The sequence below is a fragment of the Solea solea genome, chromosome 3 (genome assembly GCF_958295425.1).
Source record: "Solea solea chromosome 3, fSolSol10.1, whole genome shotgun sequence".
Lineage (NCBI taxonomy): Eukaryota > Metazoa > Chordata > Actinopteri > Pleuronectiformes > Soleidae > Solea > Solea solea.
The window spans coordinates 31,943,449-31,964,558 of record NC_081136.1 but is presented as its reverse complement, the minus strand read 5'-3'; the positions used below and the strand labels follow the sequence as shown (position 1 = coordinate 31,964,558).

The window sequence follows — 21,110 nt, the reverse complement described above, 5'->3', positions numbered from 1 at the left end:
AGAGGGTTTTTCTTTGCTCACAGGTCAGTTCATAACCTGAGAGAAACATCCTGGAACCACAGCAATCAGATCATATTTGACTGAATGAATTTATGAACAATCAAGCAGTGTCAACATAAAAACTCTTTTATTATTAGTTATACTTTTGTTTTTCAATGGTGGAAATACATGTCAGAAAGTGCCAAATTAAAATATATTTGCTGGTCATTATTAGCATAGACTTTAGAGACAGAAGAATCTGTAGAAAAATAAATCTGTTTTAATTCATGATAATTTAGCGTCTCCTTCCATAAATGTGCTGGTGTGTGTGTGTGTGTGTGTGTGTGTGTGTCACGCCACACTCTGCCTGCCGCTGTCTCTGCTGTGTGTCGACCCGACAGAGCATCGTCGCGAGAAGTCCAGAAAGATGCCGTCTGGCTCCGTCTCTGAGTCCAGAGACTCCGCGATGTGGTCCATCATGATCTCCGGACTGGACGACAGACTGGGACCGGAGCTGGTGCCTGGAGCCAGGACTCTGGGGGATGACGGTGAGACCGACATCATAGATCCAGTGCTCTGTGAGTCTCTGCATGGGGAAGGCTCCTGAAGGCTGCCTGACTGGAGGAGGAGGAGCGGAGCCGTGGTGCTGCGAGTGACTCTGGACTGAGGAGCACGACCGGAGGTCACAGTGTCTGGAAACAAACGTATCTTAAAACCCACCTTTACTCTTTGGCTTTTGACCCAGTATGAGGTGTTGATTTCATCTATTTGTTTGTTTGTAGGTCTTATGTTTCCTTATTTTATTTATCCCTGAAGTAAAAAACAAGAAAAGACAGCATGGAAAATGGCAATCTTACCTGAGGATGTGCCGGCGTTACCGGCGGCAGGTTCGGCCACAGAGCTGCTCTCCTCAACACAGGAAGTCATCTCTGAGACAGAGTGTCGTCTGACACCTGTGCCACCTCCTGTGGAAGAGTCCGTGTCAGATTCCACCACAGGTGACAGCATGGGAACGTTGTAGCTCTTGGAGCGCACCACTGGGTTTTTGGCAGCGGAGGAGTTGCCAGGTTTGCCCGACCAGGAGCGCTGCCGACGCTTTTCTAAAGAGAGAAAGATAAAGATGAAAACATACCACACTCCAGACAACATGTACACAAAGTAAACATTCACACACCTAATAAACAGGAGGAGCAGTCTGGACTGGAGGATCCATCTTTGGAATATAAGCCGTATGTCCCCAGGTAGGGAGAGACCACTTTCTGGATGAGGGACTCCAAACGCAGGTAGTCGTCTGTTATACCTTTAGATTCATGAACGCCCTGAATTTATTGAAAGAAAGAAAAGAAAGAAAAAAGTGCAGCGTACAGTGAAATTATTTAAAAATAAAAAAACCTGTTGTCTACCACAAATTATAAATTCTCCACAAAAGTTACCCCACAGTAAGTGACATATGTAAACAATCCTGTGCTCACCACACACATGGTTTTTTAGAGAGACGTTAGACTGATTTTGCTCGACTGGAGACTCAAACACCCTCCCATCACAATCACTTAAGAGTTAAGGAAGTTTTCTTACAATCTCAGACTTGTTTTAGGCCACCATTAGATTTGTTGTTTTAGCAATGCTATAATTATTTCTCAATCACTGTTTGTTTTTTTTGTTTTTTTAAATAAATCCAGAAAATAAAGTTTTAAAATAACACATTTGTCAGGAAAAACAACCACTTCTACAGGTCTATGGGAAAATAAGGCTCTCACTTAGCTTATAATGTCTTTACGAGCAGTTAATGGTCTAAATCTCTAGTTGTTTTGTGTCTTTTAAAATAGAACATGATGATGTGAAAAAGATGATAACGTGGACACCGGTGTGATTGACAGCCGGTATCATTGGTTACAGGTGCTTTTCCCTTATACTAGTTTGCTTGCTGTTTGTTATTGTTGTTCTGTGGTTCTGCCCTGGGTGGGTAAGGGTCAAGAGGGTTTCCTGACGCACTGATGTCAGATATAACTGTATGGAAACACAAAATCAAACACAATTGGATTTTAAAAAAAAAGAGAAAATAGTTGGCTGCCTCTTACGTGAGCAATTCTGGTGTGAGCAGCTGAGACTGAAAGAAAACAGCTGTAAAACCACAACAATGAGCGCTAACACACCAAGTTTCATATCACTGACTGGAAACTCCGTGAGTGTGATACATTTCACATCACACGGAGCCATTTCATCCATTGTTACTGTGCAAACATCGATTAGATCAGGACACAGGCTGGGTTCATGTATTACGTCTATGAAAAACAATAAACTGGAGTCGATGAGTAAGAAAATCTGGGAAATGGCTGCTGCGGCTGCTGCAAATCTCTTCATCTAATAAAGAGTCTTGAAGTTCTGCCTCACCATTCATCCTCGCTGCATATGTGAAGCCCTGTTTATTGCTTGTTAATAGCTCTTCTTGTAAAACGGGACCAACACAGTTGTTCCTGCTCTGTCGCCAGGAAACGCAGACATTACAGCTTTCATCTCTGCAGAAAGGCTCAGAGCCCGCGTGCATCTGATTTTTACAAAATAAAACTACAAATAAAAAGAACAGAACTATCTTCATGTTGCCATTTTATGAACTCGAAATGTCCATTAATAACAAACAACAAGAGGCATGTGATGTATTTGTCTTGGAATTACAACGAAGAGATCAATCGACTTTCAGTACTCCTTAATCACCGAGCCCCTGCTTCTAAACCGCAGCGCACAGACAAACCACATCAACAGAACAGACTTCGGTGAATTGGCGTCACAGTATTCTAACAGAATGAAAGAGAAATTACTAACAGATGAAACACAAAAACAGTTCACAGCTCGTGTTTATTTCCCTCACACTCAGACTTTCTTCTCGGCTGCCCTGCTTTCCACTCTCTGAATCTACCTCCTCATCTGCCGTCGTTTCATTCTATATTTGCTGCAGACAAAACAAAACCAGGTCAATTAAAATGACTCCGCAGCACAAATCCATACACAGCACCTGAAACAACAACTTATGTTCTATTTTACCCTCTCTGTGTCTGAGTCTGGAGGCAGCAGCAGATTTGGGCCAGTGAGTCACAACAATGACGACAATCACTTAGTCTACTGCTCTATAGATACTAATTTGTCAGAAAATGAAGATTTCTATCATTTAAAGCAGAAAACACAAACTGTTCTTGTTCTTGAGCAGTTGAGGGTTGAAAATTCATTTTATCTTTTGTGTTGCAAGAATTTAAACGTGAAAATTTGCCTGTAAGCTTTCCTTACTTTGGCTTTTACTACTTATTTATTTACCCTTTAACAAGACGGCCAAGTCAAGAAGAAAGGTGAAAATATTGAAAACAGAATCCTAAACTATCAAAGTATACATTGACAACTCAAAGAGAGGAGGCTGTGGTTACATGGTACGTCTTGTTTTCGTTCTTCTCTGTGATCTCCTGAGAACTAGAGCGCTGTCAAACGAACATCCCATCACACCTGTTGTGATCCTTAATTTAGATTTTCAATCACCGATACAACTACGGCTGAAGAAAATAAGCAACGATGATTGTTTTCGTGTCTTATTTTGAAAATCCAGTGTGCGTGTAAAGTCAAAAAAGTAAACTATTCTTTCTGTTCCCTCAGGAAATGAATGTAACGGACAGTTAACTGTGCGCTGAGAAGCCTCACCGCACAGCAGATTAGAAACTAAACTAAACAAAGCAGAAGAAACTAGATCAGTTATATATATATATATCATTTTAAACATAACAATACAGTGAACTACTGTACTGTATATTCCTGGCATGTTGTGAAAGAATTCATTGTGAACCATCTGTAATTTGATTTAAAACCTATTTTTGTACTTTCCTTAACAACATGAAAAACCAGCTGATCAGTATATATAAAGATGTAAAATTATCCACAGGCTGCACATGACTGTCAGAGACTTGAATCAATGTATATACACTTATACCAAAGACACAAACGCTTTCATGCCTCAACATGAATTGTCCTCAACCTCAACCATCACAACCCTGAGTCTTAACCCTACAAAAAGCCCTTTAAACATGTGAGGACCAGCCAAAACCTCCTCATCCCTTATGGTTTATATGATTTCTGATCCTCACAGGGCAACAAACACAAAGACACACAGGGGACTAAGTGGTCATGGGAAGGCGACTGTTCACACTGACACCACTTCCTGTGAGATCCCTTTGCAAAAAAGAAAAAAAGAAAGAAATCTTGTTTCTCATCTGCTGTCATTTATCCTGCTTCCTCAACCAACAACATACATACATGTTGGTGCTGCTGTGTGTCTGTGTGTGTGTGCGTGCACGAGGTGAAAGAGGAACACTTCAGTGTTTATATATATATATATATATATATACAGTATATACCTGTAGTATTAGCAGCATCTGTATGATAGAAGGAGGAACTCTGGCCCGGGGTCGAGCGAGAGCCTCGTCTAGCTTCAGGTTCAGGGTGATGATGTTCCTAAAGTGGAGAAGAGCGAGCTGACGCACTGACGGCTCCTTACCCTGAAGGAAGGAAGGAGGGAAAACATGTCAACATGATGGAGTTGTGTTTAAGGAGAAAGTTCAGAGTGAGTGAGTGAGTGAGTGAGCGAGTGAGTACCTGTACAGGACAGAAGATGGCCTGCAGCATTGACAGAACATCACAGAAGAAGAAGTCCCATGTGTCGGCCAGAGAGTCCAACAACTTCTGACCTACAGTGTTTGACAAAAGTAGGAAGGAGGTAATTAGGAAAAAACCCAAGCATTTCTGTCCCATGTAGTGTTTCACGAATGTTTTGAATAAATATTTGCAACATAATTGAAATATGTAGTCAGTACACTCATTTTACACCATAAAATAAATAGAATAAATTCATATAAAGCAGAGTCAAGAATTAGCCATTCAGTCAATGAATTAAATGAATTAAAGAGCCTTTAATTATGTCTCTGTGTAAACACACAGCTTTGTGCTTGTTTTTGTTTTGGGTGCATGCATTTGAAGACAAACCCGCTTCAGATCAATCCGACTGCGTTCAGTGAACTTGAAAATCAAACACAGGCTTTTTTACTCTCACCGAAATCATAGATAAATTCCTCCTAAATGTCACAGGTAATTTATTCCTGAAAATACCCAGTTATTTGATGAGTAGGGTTTGTTTTTTTTGCAGTGCAGTCAAATCTATTCCACATTAAAACACGCTGACTAAATCTTATTAAACCAGAACAAAGAATCAGTGGGTCACTGTGGTTTCTTTCTGACGTTGAGCATCACGTCCTGTGACGACAGCCCTGTGCAGGTGTGTGTGTGTGTGTGTGTCTCTGTGCTTCAACTAAAAGTCACATATTTACCACAACAGAGAGAAGACAATGGTTATAGTGTCCCAGGCACCCTCTTTCACTCTGACTGTGTGTGTGTCTGTGAGATGGTGGAGAGATTACACCGTGTTCTCACAGTTGAAACTAATAGTTCAATGTTTAACTCTACATTTGGATGTTTGGTCAATAATTATTTGTGTGTGTCATGTTGAGATAACAACTGCCACCATAACAGAGTCACTGTTAGTTAAGAATCTAAATCAATTTAAAGTACGGGACAGAGTTATAATTTCTTTAAAACTCTTTTTGTGTTCTATATAGAAATGGATAGAAGTGTTTGTCTCCATGGAAATCATGAAGTTGCTGTCCTTATTCCTTTTTTAATTAATCTACGTTTATATCTACAGGCTTTTATTTATTCCTTATCTCTGATTTTTTCAGTTTGGGAAAAATGTCTCACCAGTTTCTGGCCTTTGATTGATCAAACAACAGATGAAACAATAATGAAAATAATCGTCAACTTGTTCCAGTGTCTCTAATGGATGAAAGCCTCCATGTCGTGTTTTTATGAGGAGTTTTTCTGTGCGTGTACCTTCATAGAAGCGGATCTTGTCTCTCAGTATGACCATGCCTTTAGTGAGCAGCTGGTTCTGAAGATACTCGGTGAAGAAGGAGCCCAGCTCCGTCTTTAGCAGCTGTCTGTAAAAAGAAATAAAATATATGGGTGGTTTGTGCACATGCAGAGTCGGGTAAATGCACACATGCACTGATTATGAACCTGAAATAATGAGATTACATGCTGTGTTTAAACAGCAGCGGCACCAGGAAATGAGGAATATAGGTGGTTCACAATATCAACACTTTAACAATGGGGGTTTCCATTGTTACACACACACACACACACACACACAGGGTTGTGCAGCTATAACCAGTTAATGTCTAACCCTTAACCTAACTACAATTTAAATATTAGTCTTAAACTTCCTCAGGGATGAGGATGTGCCTCATTAGGAGCAGGTTTTGGTCTCCATGAGGACTACTGGTCTTGACAAGGTCAGTGTTTATGCCAAAAAGTGGTCCTAAAGAGGAAACTAATATGTGTACACGCTCTGGTTTGTGCAGCTATGCTTCTGAGGACACGACGACGCTGATTTCCATTCACCTGAACACACGCCTATGAGCAAAGCCTTATTTATTCCTAACCTTAAACATAACTAGTGAAAGTCACAGAGAAAGTGCAGACGATGTGCTGTTCTGACAACACAGCGGTGCAGTGTCCCCACCAGTCTGGTCACCAAACCTCCTGTTACTGCTTACAATAACAATCCGAGCCATTTATTGGCAAAAAAACAAGCACTTTTCATGGATATAAAGGCGATCTACTGGCCCAATTATGAAGTACTATTCACATACACACCTACATTTATCAAACAAAAATGAAAACTTAACCTAACTACAGTTAGTAGTATCTGCAGCCTGTTATCATCCCTTATTTCAGTGTCAGGGAACGACGTGTTCACATTTTCAGTGAGGACTAAACTTAGCATGACGCACTGAAGCTCTCACTGTGTGTGTTTGACAGAGAGAATGTTTGTTTCGGCAAGAAATCGGCAGCTCAAGTGAGGGGAGGATGAAAAACACTATAATTTAGTCCAACGTCCTAAAATAAAAAACCAGCTCAAGCTAAATATCGAGCATAGTTGTGTGAAAGTGACAGAGTCAGACAAACAAAGCACTCACACACACACACACACACACAACATAAACACAGACTTGCATCCAAATGGATGGATGGATGGAGAGAGAGAGAGAGAAAGAGAGAGAGAGAGAAAAGCTAACCTGACACCTTCATTCAGAGTGTAGAGTTCATTCTCTCCCAGATCCTTCCTCTGGAAAACTGAGATCACAGCGTTGTGGATGCTGCAAATAAACACACAGTAGGTGAAGACTTATGAATAATATTATTATTATTAATAATAATAATAATAATAATAATAATAATAATAATAATAATAATAATAATAATAAGAGCGTTTGATTAGTCAGTGCGATCAACGTGTTTCTGCTGCGTGAGGATAAAATGCATATTATATAGCTTTCTTTAACGGTAGTTAAAGAAAAAAATAAATAAAATGGACAAAAAGTCGACGTCAAAGTCACTTCCTTCCAAGAAAATAAAAGCCCTACACTGTTTACTGTGTTTCTGTCAAGTTTTATGAGGAGTAAATATAATATAATTATTTATATAATATAATTAATGATAAAAGAATATTTATTTTGTCAAATTAAACAAACACAGCATCATCATCATGATTTTAAGTGTATCGTTCATTTGACCATGTGGGTAAAAAATGGATGAAACAACCCTTTAATAATTCATTCATCGAATAATAATCATTGCAGCCCTAAATAAATCCCTAAAAGACTTCAAGTTTACAGAATAACAGGGGATTAAACACTATTCCAAACATAGTGGTGGAAAAAATAAACTATTTATATTTAATAAAGCACAGTAACAGAAGAACATTATACCACACACACACACACACACACACACGCACACTGTGCCTTTGTACTGAAACCTCGACAAACTATGTATCTGGGTTAGAGTCGTAAAATCTATAGTGTATGCAAAGTAAAAACAAAAAAAAAACTGTGTGAAACAGGAACTTGAGCTTGTCTCACTGCAAGATTCAATCCAGCTCATGTGGTTCAAGCAGCCGTCCAACCAATCTGCAGCCTGAGAGCGCTCTTTCCTTTCAATCTGTGCTGCGAAAACCATAAAAAAATAACCAGAGAAAAGAGACAGACAGAGAGACAGAGAGAGAGAGAGAGAGAGAGAGAGAGATGGAGGAGGGAGAGCCCGAGAAGAAAAGAACCTATGAGGCAGAATGAGATGAGAGAGACGGACAGAGATGAAGAGTGAGGTAAAAATGGACCCTGAGGGGTAAAAAGGATAGGATGAGTTGGTACTTATGTGCATGCATAAGACTTTCCTATTCACAGCATGGACAATAGCAACAATACAGCTTCCTCCTGGTGATGTTTATGCTTACATGACATGGCAAGTGAAAAAGGTGCACGCATGCAAAGGCCTATTTGCATGTGACAGCCTGTGTGTGTGTGTGTGTGTGTAAAAAAAAGCAGGACAGTGGAAATATTGTGAAACACTTGTGCACTGACATATCTAAGGTAACTTAGACTGTTTCATTCATTTCATTCATCAAATAATACACTTTTCAACGGCCTCAATGCTTCTGTTCTTCAGTGACAAGCCGCACAACTGCAGGTCCTGCAGATATTTCACAATAAAAGCCTTATTGAAAACACTGAGTGGAACTGGGGGAAAGAAATGTTAGACTGTGTTTGACTGCAAGGCAGCTTATAAAAAATATAAAATATATATTTATATTTTTAATATATACTGTGTATATATCACCTAACGACCTAAAATATAAAAATAAAGAAAACAGAATATTAAAATGGAGCAATATTATATGTACAATATAATAATATGACAATTTATTGAAAATAATGTATAGTGCAGAAGATTAAAATTTAAAAAATGCTTAAAAAGAGTTCAATCTTGATTGATTTAAATTATCTTAACTGAACCAGTTCCTCTGTAAGGAGGTTCTGCCTCTCTGCCTCTTTCAATTTTGCAATCTTGAATCCGAAAAATGAGAAAAGCAGTGGTGCTGGTTTCAGTTCCACTTGTGTTCAGCATAACAACTAAATGATGCTTTGCTATCTGACCTATCTGTCAGTAGATCTCAGAACCCTATGAGGTGTATATTCTTTTAATAATGTCATGTGATGTGTAGACAAGTAGCAGCACGTCTATTCTATCAAGACTTTAAAACTGTAGTAATGTGCTCTGAACTTTTTGTTGTGGTTAAAAGTTAAATGAGTTTGGGACATAAAACCTTTGACTCAAAGCTCTCCTGGTTATTGATTTCATATGACTGCTGAAGGTCACATCTGAGTCGCTCAGCAATGATTTGGTTTGAGAGCGAGAGTGAGAGAGGAGGGAGAAGGAGTCTTCTCACAATCCTGCGATGTTCCCAAACCTCATCAAACACGGTCATTTTGTTATTGTTTTGATTGAGACAGAGACCCCTAGTGGCGGAAATGACATACTGGACACATAAATGTCTAAAAAAAAAAAAATCACATACATGCGTGCATATGCACGTCTCTCACACTGACCTGTTCCAGGTAGCGTTGGCCCCGGCTCTCCTCTGCTGCGTCCCCTTGTCTTTGCTGCACTCGTCCACCAGGCCCCCGGCTGTTCCTCCCCTCTCCCCGCCTCCCCCTGCTGGGCTTTTTGCCAGCGGGAGGTCGTTCAGACTGGCCGACGAGTTGTTGCCCAGCCTAAGTTTGCTGTGGAGACTCCTCGAAATCCAAAAAGAAGAGATAGAGAGACACAACGGTAATAACCACAAACATATATATATATATATACACATCATTTATTTTTCCAAAATTTGGCATTTTTTTACTGGAGGGTGATTACGTTTTATGGGCCATCTGTTAATGTTTACATAAGCTAATGTACTGTAGAGGAGTGAAGCAGGTACATGATGCAGTGAGCTCAAGAGAGAGAGACAGAGAGACACAGAAAGAGAGAAGTGGCTATATATATATATATATATATATATATATATATATATATATATATATATATATATATATATAAGATGCCTCCTGTGCACACAACTCCACATGCTGAAAAAGAGTTGGTATTATGTCACGCTACAGTTCTGCCATTCACACGCTGCAACATGTGGTTAAGTGTCTTGCTCAAGGACACATAGACTAGCAGGGCCAGGAATTGAACCCACAACCTTCCAGTTGAAAGCCACTGAGCCACCATGGCTCAATCCTAACGCTTCACTTTTTAAATGTGTTTACTAAACTGAAGTACATTTCAGTTAAGTTAAGTTAAGTTAAGTTAAGTTAAGATAAGGAAACCTACACAAACCTGTGTGAAAAATAAGTGTCTTTGTCTCCCTCACTCTCTCTTTCACCTGCTCCTTTTCTCTCCCTTCTCTTCTTCTTTCTTTTCTTTCCACATTCCTCCACCTTTACTCTCTCACTCTCTCACTCACACTGTGCCAGCCTGTGATCATGTGACATTCTGTGAGCGACTGTGCCACCAAGTGAACAAAGGAACTCTTTCAGGTTCTAAAAGCTGCCAAATGGGTGGGGAAGAATTAAGAGGTGACACTCATTTCACCTTCTTCTTTCTCTGAGAGCGGAGGTCAGGCTTTCAGTGCGTGCTGATGCATCTCACTGACCACTCACTGTTCAGTGGCACTTTATTTACCTTGTTGATTGTGTTTCGCTTTTATTACCACAAGTGGAACTTTGGAAACATTTGCTTTTAATCTTGTATTTTTAAGAACATCTGGAATCATCCATGTCCTGTGGACACTTCTCACATCAATGGAATTTAAGTTAACTGAATTTAAATTTGAATTTTGTTTATTAAAAAAAAGGAGAAGAAAGAAAAAAGAAAACTTGCAGAGAGAGAGAGAGAGAGAGAAGAAAGAGGGGATGGAAAATCAGAGGCTTGAAGAATAATGTGGAGAGGAAGAGGATAGGTGTGTGTGTGTGTGTGTGTGTTAGGTCTGTCAGCCTGGATCTGAGTTCAGCTCCACATAAATAGGTCAGTGTGAGAAACAGGAGCTCTGGGCTCAGTCTCTCCTTCACTCACACACACACACACACACACACACACACACAGAAACTAAAAAGTAAGACTATCCAAATCCTTTGGAAGGTGTCGTCTTGTGCTTTGTGTCAGTCAATCTACAGACACTTCAGTCAGTCAAAGCTTCCTCCTTGAGAACATACATACACTTCAGATGCGACGCCTCAAAAACTATAAAATAACTCACAGGAAAAAGTATCTATAGACGATCTCTCTCCCTGCTGCCTGGAATTAAACCAGTTTAACTCTACATTTCTAAATGTGCATGGATTCGTTAGAAAGTTATTGATACTATTTGTTCAGGAGTTTTGAGCGAGGAGAGAAAAGGCTGCAGAGTAATTACTAAACAAAGGAGGATAAGACAGACACACTCAATGAATGAATGAAAGAATGAGGTCATTCAGGAATGTGTGTGTGTACGTGTGTTACTCATTTCTGAGGAACTGGTTAAGCTTAGGGCTGCCGTTTGAAATGTGGCGAGGTTAAAGTTAAGGATAGTCACTCACTAGTTATGGTTAAGGTTAGTGAAAAGGCTTTGTTTAGTCCAGAGGTCTCAAACTCTGCCATTTAAATGTTTGTTTGTGACATTTATAGATTCATTTTGCATCGTAAAATGTGTTTTCTGTTGAGAATTATAGATCGTGTATCATGATTTAGTTGTAAGATAATATCACCCACCCCTACTGTTGTTTTTCTCCACACAGTTGGACTATTTTCCTCTCACTTTACTGGCCCCTTCTTACCAGACTTGAACCTCATGTGAACCCCCAGGTCATTTGAGTTTGAGACCCCTGGTTTTAGGCTGTCCATATGAATGGAAGTCAATGCAGTGTCCTCAGAAGAATACCTACAGTGTGTATGTGTTTCCATTTCATCCATATTTTTGTTTCACAAAGACCAGAAGCAAAGACAGAAAAGGGAAAACAAAAAAGAATTGGGGCTGCACCAACTAGGCCTGCGTGTGAGGGCATTTTGGCCGGTTCTCCCATCGTTCAAGGGCTTTTTCATGGTTAAGTCCTGGTTTTAGGGTCTGGGTACGTATCTTTATTACTCAAACTACCTTTTTTACTTGTTTACACTACAGTTTTGCCATTCACACACTTCAACATGGGGTTAAGTGTCTTGTTCAAGGACACACACAGAGTAGCCAGAATTGAACCCACAACCTTACAGTTGAAAGACAACTATCCCTACCGCTGAGCTACCACAGCTCAATGCTTTACTTTTTTTTAGAGAATGACATTTGATACTTAAGTACAGTAGATGTCATATACTTTAAGACTTTAACTTAAGTAACATTATAAAAACAGTGACTTCAACTTCTACCAAAGTCATTTTCCGGTAAGATACTTGTACTTTTACTCAAGTATCCCCTTTAAGGTAATTATGTTATTATGATACCTGACTCATTTGTTCACTCCTGCGTGGTTTAAGGTTTGGTTACAATGATATTTGTGACAAGGAAAACACATTTATTATAAAACAGTGCATTTGTAGGTAACTTTAACTGTTCAATTTGCACTTAGTTGTGATGGTTAAGGTTAGGGTAAGGAGCTAGGGTCTATGTCAAGTGTGTGTGAGTGTGTTTACCTCCTAAAAGAGCCCTCTCGTTCCATGTTGGTCTTCGGCAGTGATCTAGCGTCCACTCACCAATCAGCATCTGACAAAGGAAACGAGATTAGTTAAAAAACATGCCGTCATCATACTTGTGTTGGCGAGGGACACAAAACTTTCACTCACGGAAGCCAGGAAACAAACATACCTCGATTAAAGTTGATTTTCTAGTTCACGGTGACACGATTTTTATTATTTCACGTGTGAAAGCAGGAAAACCACATAATAACATTGATGTTTCGGCTGCTCCAGCTCCAGACTCGTGGTATAAACCTTTCCTCGCAGTCAGCAGGTGTTACTAACGACACTGACCAAGGTTCTGATCCACTCTGAGCTTTAATTAATGTGATTAGCGACACCTGTGTTTACAGTTTGGGGTCAGAATGACCGCTGTGCCGACACAAAATGGCTCCCGTGCAAAATGAAACGTGTGATTCATTTTTTAGCAACCTGGAGGAAAGAGCCATGTTGTTGATTTTAAATCAGACACAGAAGATAATGACTGCCTTTATAGCTTTGTCAACAACAGTGGGACTACAAACATCTAGTTAATCATTGTATGCACACCAGTTATTATGGGGATGGCTCAATACCATGTTTGTTTCCTCATCTGAAATTAATATTGCACTGATATCAGTCTGACACACTCTTTACTCACTTACTGTAGGAGTAAAAAAAGATTATTACACTAAAACATCTACACATTTTCTGTAAATTGAGTGATTACACGTTATCATTTTACACCACACTCCGCAGGTTTGAGTGTGACCTTCCCTCACACGTGAACAATAGCATGACCTGTAACCTGTTGCTAAAACAAACCTAATGGTGGCCTGAGACTTTCACACGTTATTGACTGATAAAGCTTTAGTTATAGGGCACTTTTATGTATTATTTTGTTCTAATTCTCTCATTTCCATTTATTTTTATCCCGACAAATCTCTTTTTCCATGTACTATATATTTATATTTTTACATTTCTTGTTATTCCTCTTATGTGCAATAAACTAATATAAGGACAAACACTCAATGCTCCCACTCACTCACTCACACTCAGATAGGACACATGAAGCAGGTTTATGGCCTATATTAAAGGACCAAACAGGGTAAAGGTGAAGCTTCCTCGTGACCCACATCAGCGTCTTAACCAAAACCACGTTTGCTCTTGACGTCTTTGCTCCACATCCTTCTCACTACATTGTTTTGTCAAGTCTGTGTGAATTACAGCGACAGTTCCAGTCTGCAATCATCATGTGTTCCGATTACATTGGTGATGCGTTTGGTCAGTAATGACTCTCAAGTGGTCGAGGCTTTACTTCCTGGAAACTGTATTTGCTGCTACGCCATATAAAGCATATTCTGCTGTTGTTTGGTGGCTGCAGTAACAGATGTTAAAAAGTCAAAGATAACTTTGACTTTGCAGTGAGGCAAAAAAAAAAAAAAACACAAGGTGAAAGCACTTTCAATTGTGCAAGTGTGAAGATTTGTGTTTGGTTAAAAATAAAGGGTGAATAATTTTACAGCCATAACTCTGATGTCTTTGGCTCCCTGTGGCTCAGTTAAATCACACTCTGCCCCTGTAGAACAAAATGTATCCAGTCAGGACACGGATCCTGCTAACTGTTACATTGAAATACTGGTAATAATGATAATAGAAACTGATAATAACAGTATATTAAGTGTATAATGTGTTCACAATTTTTGTTTTGGTCTGTTGTTATTGGACAAAAGATGGAGGAAAAGAGGAAGACCACAGAGAAGGTTCATGGATGTTGTGAAGGAGGACACGAGGACAGACGAAGACCCCACAGTGACACAGCTCATGGCTGGGTCGGAAATGCCAAATGTTACCAAAAAACCCTCTCAAAAATGTCTCAACCAGTATGGAAGACAAATTTGTTTTAATATATATATGCCTGAAAAGAGACAGGAAGTTGAAGACAGACACTGTTTTCATAGACAGAGAACCTGAGCTTCAGCTAAACACTCTTCTGCATGATGTTGGTGAATATTTAACATATATAACTTCTCCACTCCTGTTGCACACTTTCACTGTGAAATCCCCGCCTGTTACTGACGTGCAGAGATGATTCAAATCTAGGTTTAATGTCAATAAACATAAACACAGACAGGGTGACAGTGATGCAGGCAGTGTAAGCAGATTCCTGGAGTAGTTACACACTGTGGTTGTGCGTGAACTTGATTAGAATTTCACGGCCAGTAAAAGGAATGAAACCAGCAGCCTCCCACACATCCACACATTTAAAACCTGACTTCTCCTTCATTAGAGACTCAACACCCTCACACACACACACACACACTGTCAGGACAGGGAAATTACCACCTTGCAGCACTGTTTAAGTCACTGTTGCCGCCCATGTCTTGCAGCAGGTTTGTCTGCTCAAACAGCCTCACTGGCACTAAACCAAACCACAACCTTAAGTTCTGCTGTAAAACAACAAACCACTGAGTCTGTTTCAGTCTCTCAAAGTCTCTTTTTTAAGGGGAAACAGGCTCCACCAGAAACACTTAAGTAGGTAAGTAGGTCTTTCTTCTTTAGCACAAATTAAATCCTTGAATGGAGTAAATAAAAGTGACGCGAGGACAGTTTGGAGTTGTAGTTGTTTATACTCACTGTCAGCACCGGCTGGTCTCTCAGTGTTGTGATCGCACACAGATTTAAAAGTCCCGTGTTTCCTCTGAAGACTGGAGGTCAAACTGTCCACAGTCCCGGGTTAACTGCGCGTGAAGGTCTGCGCACTTTCTCCTGCCGCTGCCGCTGCTGCGGAGGAGGAGATCCGAGATAATCACACAGAGGATATGAGGCGCGCGTGAGCTGCGAGCTGTCAGCGCGCGCTGCACTTCAGGAGTGTCCGCGCGCGCGCGAGAGAGAGAGAAGGAAGTGTGTGTGTGTGTGTGTGTGTGTGAGGGTGTGTGTGTGTGTGAGTGTGAGGGTGTGTGGGTGTGTGAGGGTGTGTGGGCGTGTGGGCGTGTGTGCAGGGGTCGAACCCCATAGAAACTGTTTGTGGTTTCACACACACACACACACACAGACCCCATGCATAAGGAGATAAGTCATGAACAGTACATACATATATACATTATATACATATACATATATATATATACACATATATATACATATATACACATATATATATATACAGTATATCACTTATGAAGTTTAAGAAGTACAAAAAGAAAACTGTTGACATTTCATGACACTGGCTCACTCTCACACCTATGGGCACACACACACACACACACACACACACACACACACACACACACACACACACACACACACACGTGTCCAATTTGCCTAATCCCCAAATCTGCATGTTTTTGGACTGTGGCAGGAAACCTGGAGAACTGAGAGAAAACCCATGCACACACAGGGAGAACATGCAACCTCCATGCAGAAACACCTTGAGTGGTTTTAATACCTAACCCTTAACCTTAACCTGACCCTGACCACACTTCAAATCTTAAACCCTAAATGTAACTCGTCAACTACAAAATACAAGCACACACACATACATACATGTACAAGAGCAATGGACATTTCAAATTACATTTTTCTGTGGATATGCACATGTTCTTCCTACTGTATGAAATGGTTTATCATAGGCAATGTCTTACATCCTTAAATCCCAGTTAAAACTACTTAAATTATAACTAAATTAATAATTTCAGTAATTTAAGTAAGGTTATGTGAGGGGCTATATAATATAAGAATTAGAGGCATAACACCCACAAAGGTCCGGGATCACCACCGTCTTTAGGAGTCGTCCTCTAGGATTCATGGATGTTAGTGGAAGATTTTATTGTTTGGACCAACTGTGGAGGAGAGAGGACACAGAGAGAAGTGAAGCTGGATAGAAGCAGCTTTGTCAGCAGACTGGAAACATTGGAGGTCTTTGTGGTGAGCAGATTAGACTCCCATCATGTTTAATTCATAGTGAAATAATTCACAGGCACACCAGTACAACAGCCGCCCACTGACATCACAACACTGGACATCACACTGTGAGTGCTTTTTTACCATCAGCCGAGAGGGACACTCAGCAGCTTCTGTATGTGTGTGTGTGTGTGTTTGTCTTCATTTCATGTGCCTTTAAATGTCATTATCTCTGTCTATGTCGACAAGAGCAGCAACATTATCTAAACTACAGGTTCAGGTTTAAGTGTAGTTGTAGCTACTAACCACACAAAAGGCTCACATAAAAAAATCGACACCTATTTACCTAGGTCAAAAAATCATCCTTTTTAAGCAGCTGCTGTTTAACTGCTGCCTTGTTTGGTAAGTTTGTGTCACTTTGAGAATTGACACAAACACAGAAGTCACAAATTAAAACATTTGAATTCACTGACGGAGACAACAGTGGATCAACAACACCATAAAACCCTTTATTTTTTCTATGGACTTTGGTGCAATGAGTTGGTGGTTAACAAAGCAAAACACGTTTCATTTCCTAGTCTGTAACTGTGTTAGTCTTATATAAAGTACCTAAATTGGATACTTGAATAAGTATCTTACCAGAAGTTGAAGTCACTTTTTTTCATAATATTACTTAAGTAAAAATTTTAAAGTATATGATTTTGACTGTACTTAGTATCTAAGTCATTTTCTAATATAACATGTACTTAAGTTTTAGAAGTAAAAGTATCAAAAAAGTAAGAAGTTCGGCTTGAGTCACAGTCGCCAAGTGGTAGGGTGAGATGTCTTTCAATTAGAGGGTTGTGGGTTCAAGTCCTACATTCCATTGACTTACATTCATTTCCTGGGGACTAACTCTAACCTTAACAATAACTGCTAGTGGCCTAATCCTAATCCTAACTTTAAAACATGTAGTAATTCATGACTGTGTAAACAGATTGAGGTCCCCACAACATAAGGAATACCAGGTACACACACACACACACACACACAACCTTTAGCCCAGTGTAATAAGGAACAGGTTTCATTTTTATCTTTAACGCTATCAGGACTTCAACCCGAGCACAGAAAACACATCTGGTCCAACATTATCACTGAACATCATATAAACAGAGTAAACTGGAGTGTCACGTCATTATCTATTTACGTATTTTGACACACACAAACACACAGACTGTGGCTCACACCACAAACTCCCCTCGGTGCTTTATCAAAGTTTTCACACACTTTTTTCCTCTTCGTACACACACATTTGTATTTTGTGTGTTGCAGTCTTGTGCTGATAAAACTCCTAATGATAAGAATCCACATTGTGGAGGACACTGATGTCCTTGTGTCTGTGCCGTTTTATTCTGATACGCTGTTTCTTAGCGAACCATGCATAACCAAAGGTGTATGTTTAATTATGTGTAAATTTTTAATCCAATTGTGTATTTAAACATATACATTTTCAGTTTTTTGTATAGTAAGAATGATTTTCTATTTAACGTGTGTAGGCGAGAGGTAATTCTAAATAATGTGCCCTCAAATCAGGAGTTAATGTGCTCGTATATTTCCGCAGTATAGCGGCAGTTAAAATGCTTTCCTGTTTTTTTTATTTTTTGGGTTGTTTTTTTTCACAACCTCTTTTCTGATATGGTTTATGACGGCAATTTGTGCTTTTACACTGCACTTTGAAGTTGATTTTAACAAGGAAGGCGTAGGTTCAAAAACCACAGCACACAGTTTGTAGAGGATTGTACACGCATAGATGATGCATTTATTTAAGAGATTCTTTTTTCTTCCCCTTAGAATTTAACATCTTTAGATGATCACATGTGGGTATTTAATGTTCTTGAACTTGCACACTAGTGTAACGACAAGCTATTTTGACAGCTTTTTATTTCATTTCCTCTTGTTCTTGCTCACACAAACACCCACAAGTTTGTGCAGCATTCATAGACATAATGCATTCCCTACAGTCTCTTACCCTAACTCTAACCATCACAACTAAAAGCCTAACTCTTACCCTTAACTTAATCCTAATTTAAACCCAATTCAAACCTAATTCTGACCCTAAAACCAGGCCTTGACCCCGAAAAAGCCCTTTAAAGGTGTGAAGACCAGACAAAATATCCTCCCTCCATATATGGCTTATATGTTTTTTTTGGTCCTCACAAAGCAACAAATACAGGAATACACACCTCAAAAAACTATAGTTTCTGGTGATTTCATGCAGTTACAGTTTCCTGCTTGTTGTTACCATGGCAAAAAGGTGTGAGAAAGCTTTTTAGGGAGGAAATCAAGACTGAACTCTTGTGGATTTGTTGATTTAAAGATCATACCCAGGGCCGGCTCAAGCCTAAGCAGAATTTGACAAATCACCAAAGGGGCCTAGTATTAATTTGCTCTTTTGTGATGACCCCACGTCTCCTGCTGCAAACCTGCAGCCTCTGCTTACACAGATACATCATTACACCAAACATCGTCACTGCTGCTGCAGCTGCATGCAGGATTTTCTCTTTTTCCAAAAATGCCTAGATGATTGGCTGATTGGACATTTATGTTAAAACCAGTTGGACGGGTGTGCCTAATAAAGTGGACGGTGAGTATGTTTGCATACATGTTGGTGCATTAATAGTTTAGACTAATTTAAGTAGTCTACAGGCAAACTAGCTGTTAGTAATCAACAATAAATTAAACCCTGGGCAAAATTAACTCATACTGCCTTAGTTATTTCTCTCATGCTTCTGTCCTTTCACTTTATTTTTTGACTTCCTGAAGCATTAGCGTATTTAATAATGAAATGACATAGGCTTTGGCAGATTTGGCAGATTGTGGGCCTCATACACTAGAGTATTCTGCTGTTCTCTGGGCCCCTCTCTCAGCTACAGTGGTTTGTTTTTTTGTTTTGCCTGCTTTGTTGCTGCTGCTGCTGCTCCTGCCATGTTCCGCTTCACCGGCGTCCTGACCCACATGTGTCACAGCTCGAGTGTGAAGCCACAAGGTTAAAGAGGCTTCAGTCCGGGGCAAATAAAGGTGGGTGGATTAAAGATGAGGAGTATGAGGATGGGAAGACTAAACTAAAATAAACCCTTAAACATCTCTTTATTCTGAGTGTGTGTGAATGAGTGAGTGGCAAAAAAATGTAGTGTAAAGAAAAAAAGTGCTCTATCATAAATGCAGTGTTGTCATGTAACAAAGAAGAAATACTTTGTTACTGTACTTAAGTACAGAATTCACATCTGTGTACTTTACTTTGTTATTCATATTTCTAGCAACTGTTAATTTTACTCCACTACATTACCCTTTACTGTCTTTGTCACTCATTACTACCAAATAAAATCAGAAGAGTTGGTAATGGTAATCCATTCACCCATTCACACACTTCAACATGGGGTTAAGTGTCTTTCTCAAGGACTGAGCCACCATGGATCAATCCTTACATCTCACTTTTTTAATACTTTGACTTTTATAAGTAATATTATAAAAAGAAGTGACTTCAACTTCTACCAAAGTCATGTTCTGGTAACATTCTTGATCCCTTTATACAAGACTGAAAACAAACCCTTACACAGGACGCATCAGTCCGTCAGTGATGATGTTCTGATTTCAAGGGCACAAGTTGCAAGGACAGAAGAAAAAAAAAGGGAAAAAACACTTTGCAAGGGTGAACATTGTTTAGTAAACACACACACAGAGGCCTTCACTGCACCCTGTATGGAAAATCTCAGTCAGCTAAAACGGTGACATAATGGGTGTTTATCTGTGTTTATGTGAATTTAAATAAACAATCACACTGACGATAATGTAATCTCACTATGTTGCAAGGACAGTTGTCACTCACAGTCACTGTGTTACTGTGTAGCTGATAAGTCTGGATTTGACGGAGGCGGCCGATAACTTTAAATAAATGTTAATTCCATTTATTTCTCACCATCATCCCCTGTCTACACCTTACCATCTCTCTCACTTTTCCTTTTATATCATTTTTATATATATATATATACATATATATACATATATATATACATATATACATATATATACATATACATATATATATATATATATAAAAAACCAATGTAAATCTACAACAGACTGAAGAGAGGACGGTGACAACAACTATCCTAAAATAAAAAGATCCTGTATAGTTTAATAAGTGAAGCTGATTGTCTACTTTCATTCACTGTAGTGTTTTTTTAAGGAAAATGAAAATGTTGACTCTCACGCTCGTGTAGTTCAGTGGTTCTCTGGGACTTCCTCTTCCTGTGTTTATGTGTAATTACACTCTGCGACTCCACTGTTTACATGTGCTTAATGTGTGTGCGCTCCACTGGGAACCTAACTGTGCGGGTGAACACAAGGTAAATCAGCCCTGATCCTTACAAATATTCATTATTATTTATTTGAACAGGAAGGCCTACCTGAGGTCAAGCGGTCAAAACCAGTACTGTAATGTAACGATGTATAAAGACTTTGTTACTCCACTTAAGTACAAAATACACATATTTCTAGCAACTTTCACTTCAGTAGTAACTCGTTACTACCAAATACAA

The 21,110-nt window shown here is 39.4% G+C and overlaps 1 protein-coding gene across 3 annotated transcripts; it reads right to left on the bottom strand.

Annotated features, from left to right (window-relative positions):
* Positions 1-110: 110 nt before the first annotated feature.
* Positions 111-15,537, bottom strand: LOC131456178 (proline-rich protein 5-like). Of its 3 annotated transcripts, none has more exons than XM_058624246.1 (10): positions 15,268-15,537; positions 12,611-12,679; positions 9,513-9,708; positions 7,143-7,223; positions 5,896-6,002; positions 4,609-4,700; positions 4,371-4,511; positions 1,154-1,298; positions 837-1,079; positions 111-671 (listed from the first exon to the last, which is right to left on the bottom strand). In XM_058624246.1, the coding sequence occupies exons 2-10, from the start codon at positions 12,633-12,635 to the stop codon at positions 331-333; spliced, it is 1,371 nt and encodes a 456-aa protein (XP_058480229.1). In that variant the 5' UTR covers positions 12,636-12,679; positions 15,268-15,537; the 3' UTR covers positions 111-330. The 3 variants fall into 3 exon arrangements, with proteins under 3 accessions (XP_058480229.1, XP_058480230.1, XP_058480231.1); XM_058624247.1 differs by having other exon boundaries at positions 9,513-9,698; positions 12,610-12,679; positions 15,268-15,536; XM_058624248.1 differs by having other exon boundaries at positions 9,513-9,695; positions 12,610-12,679; positions 15,268-15,535.
* Positions 15,538-21,110: the final 5,573 nt, after the last annotated feature.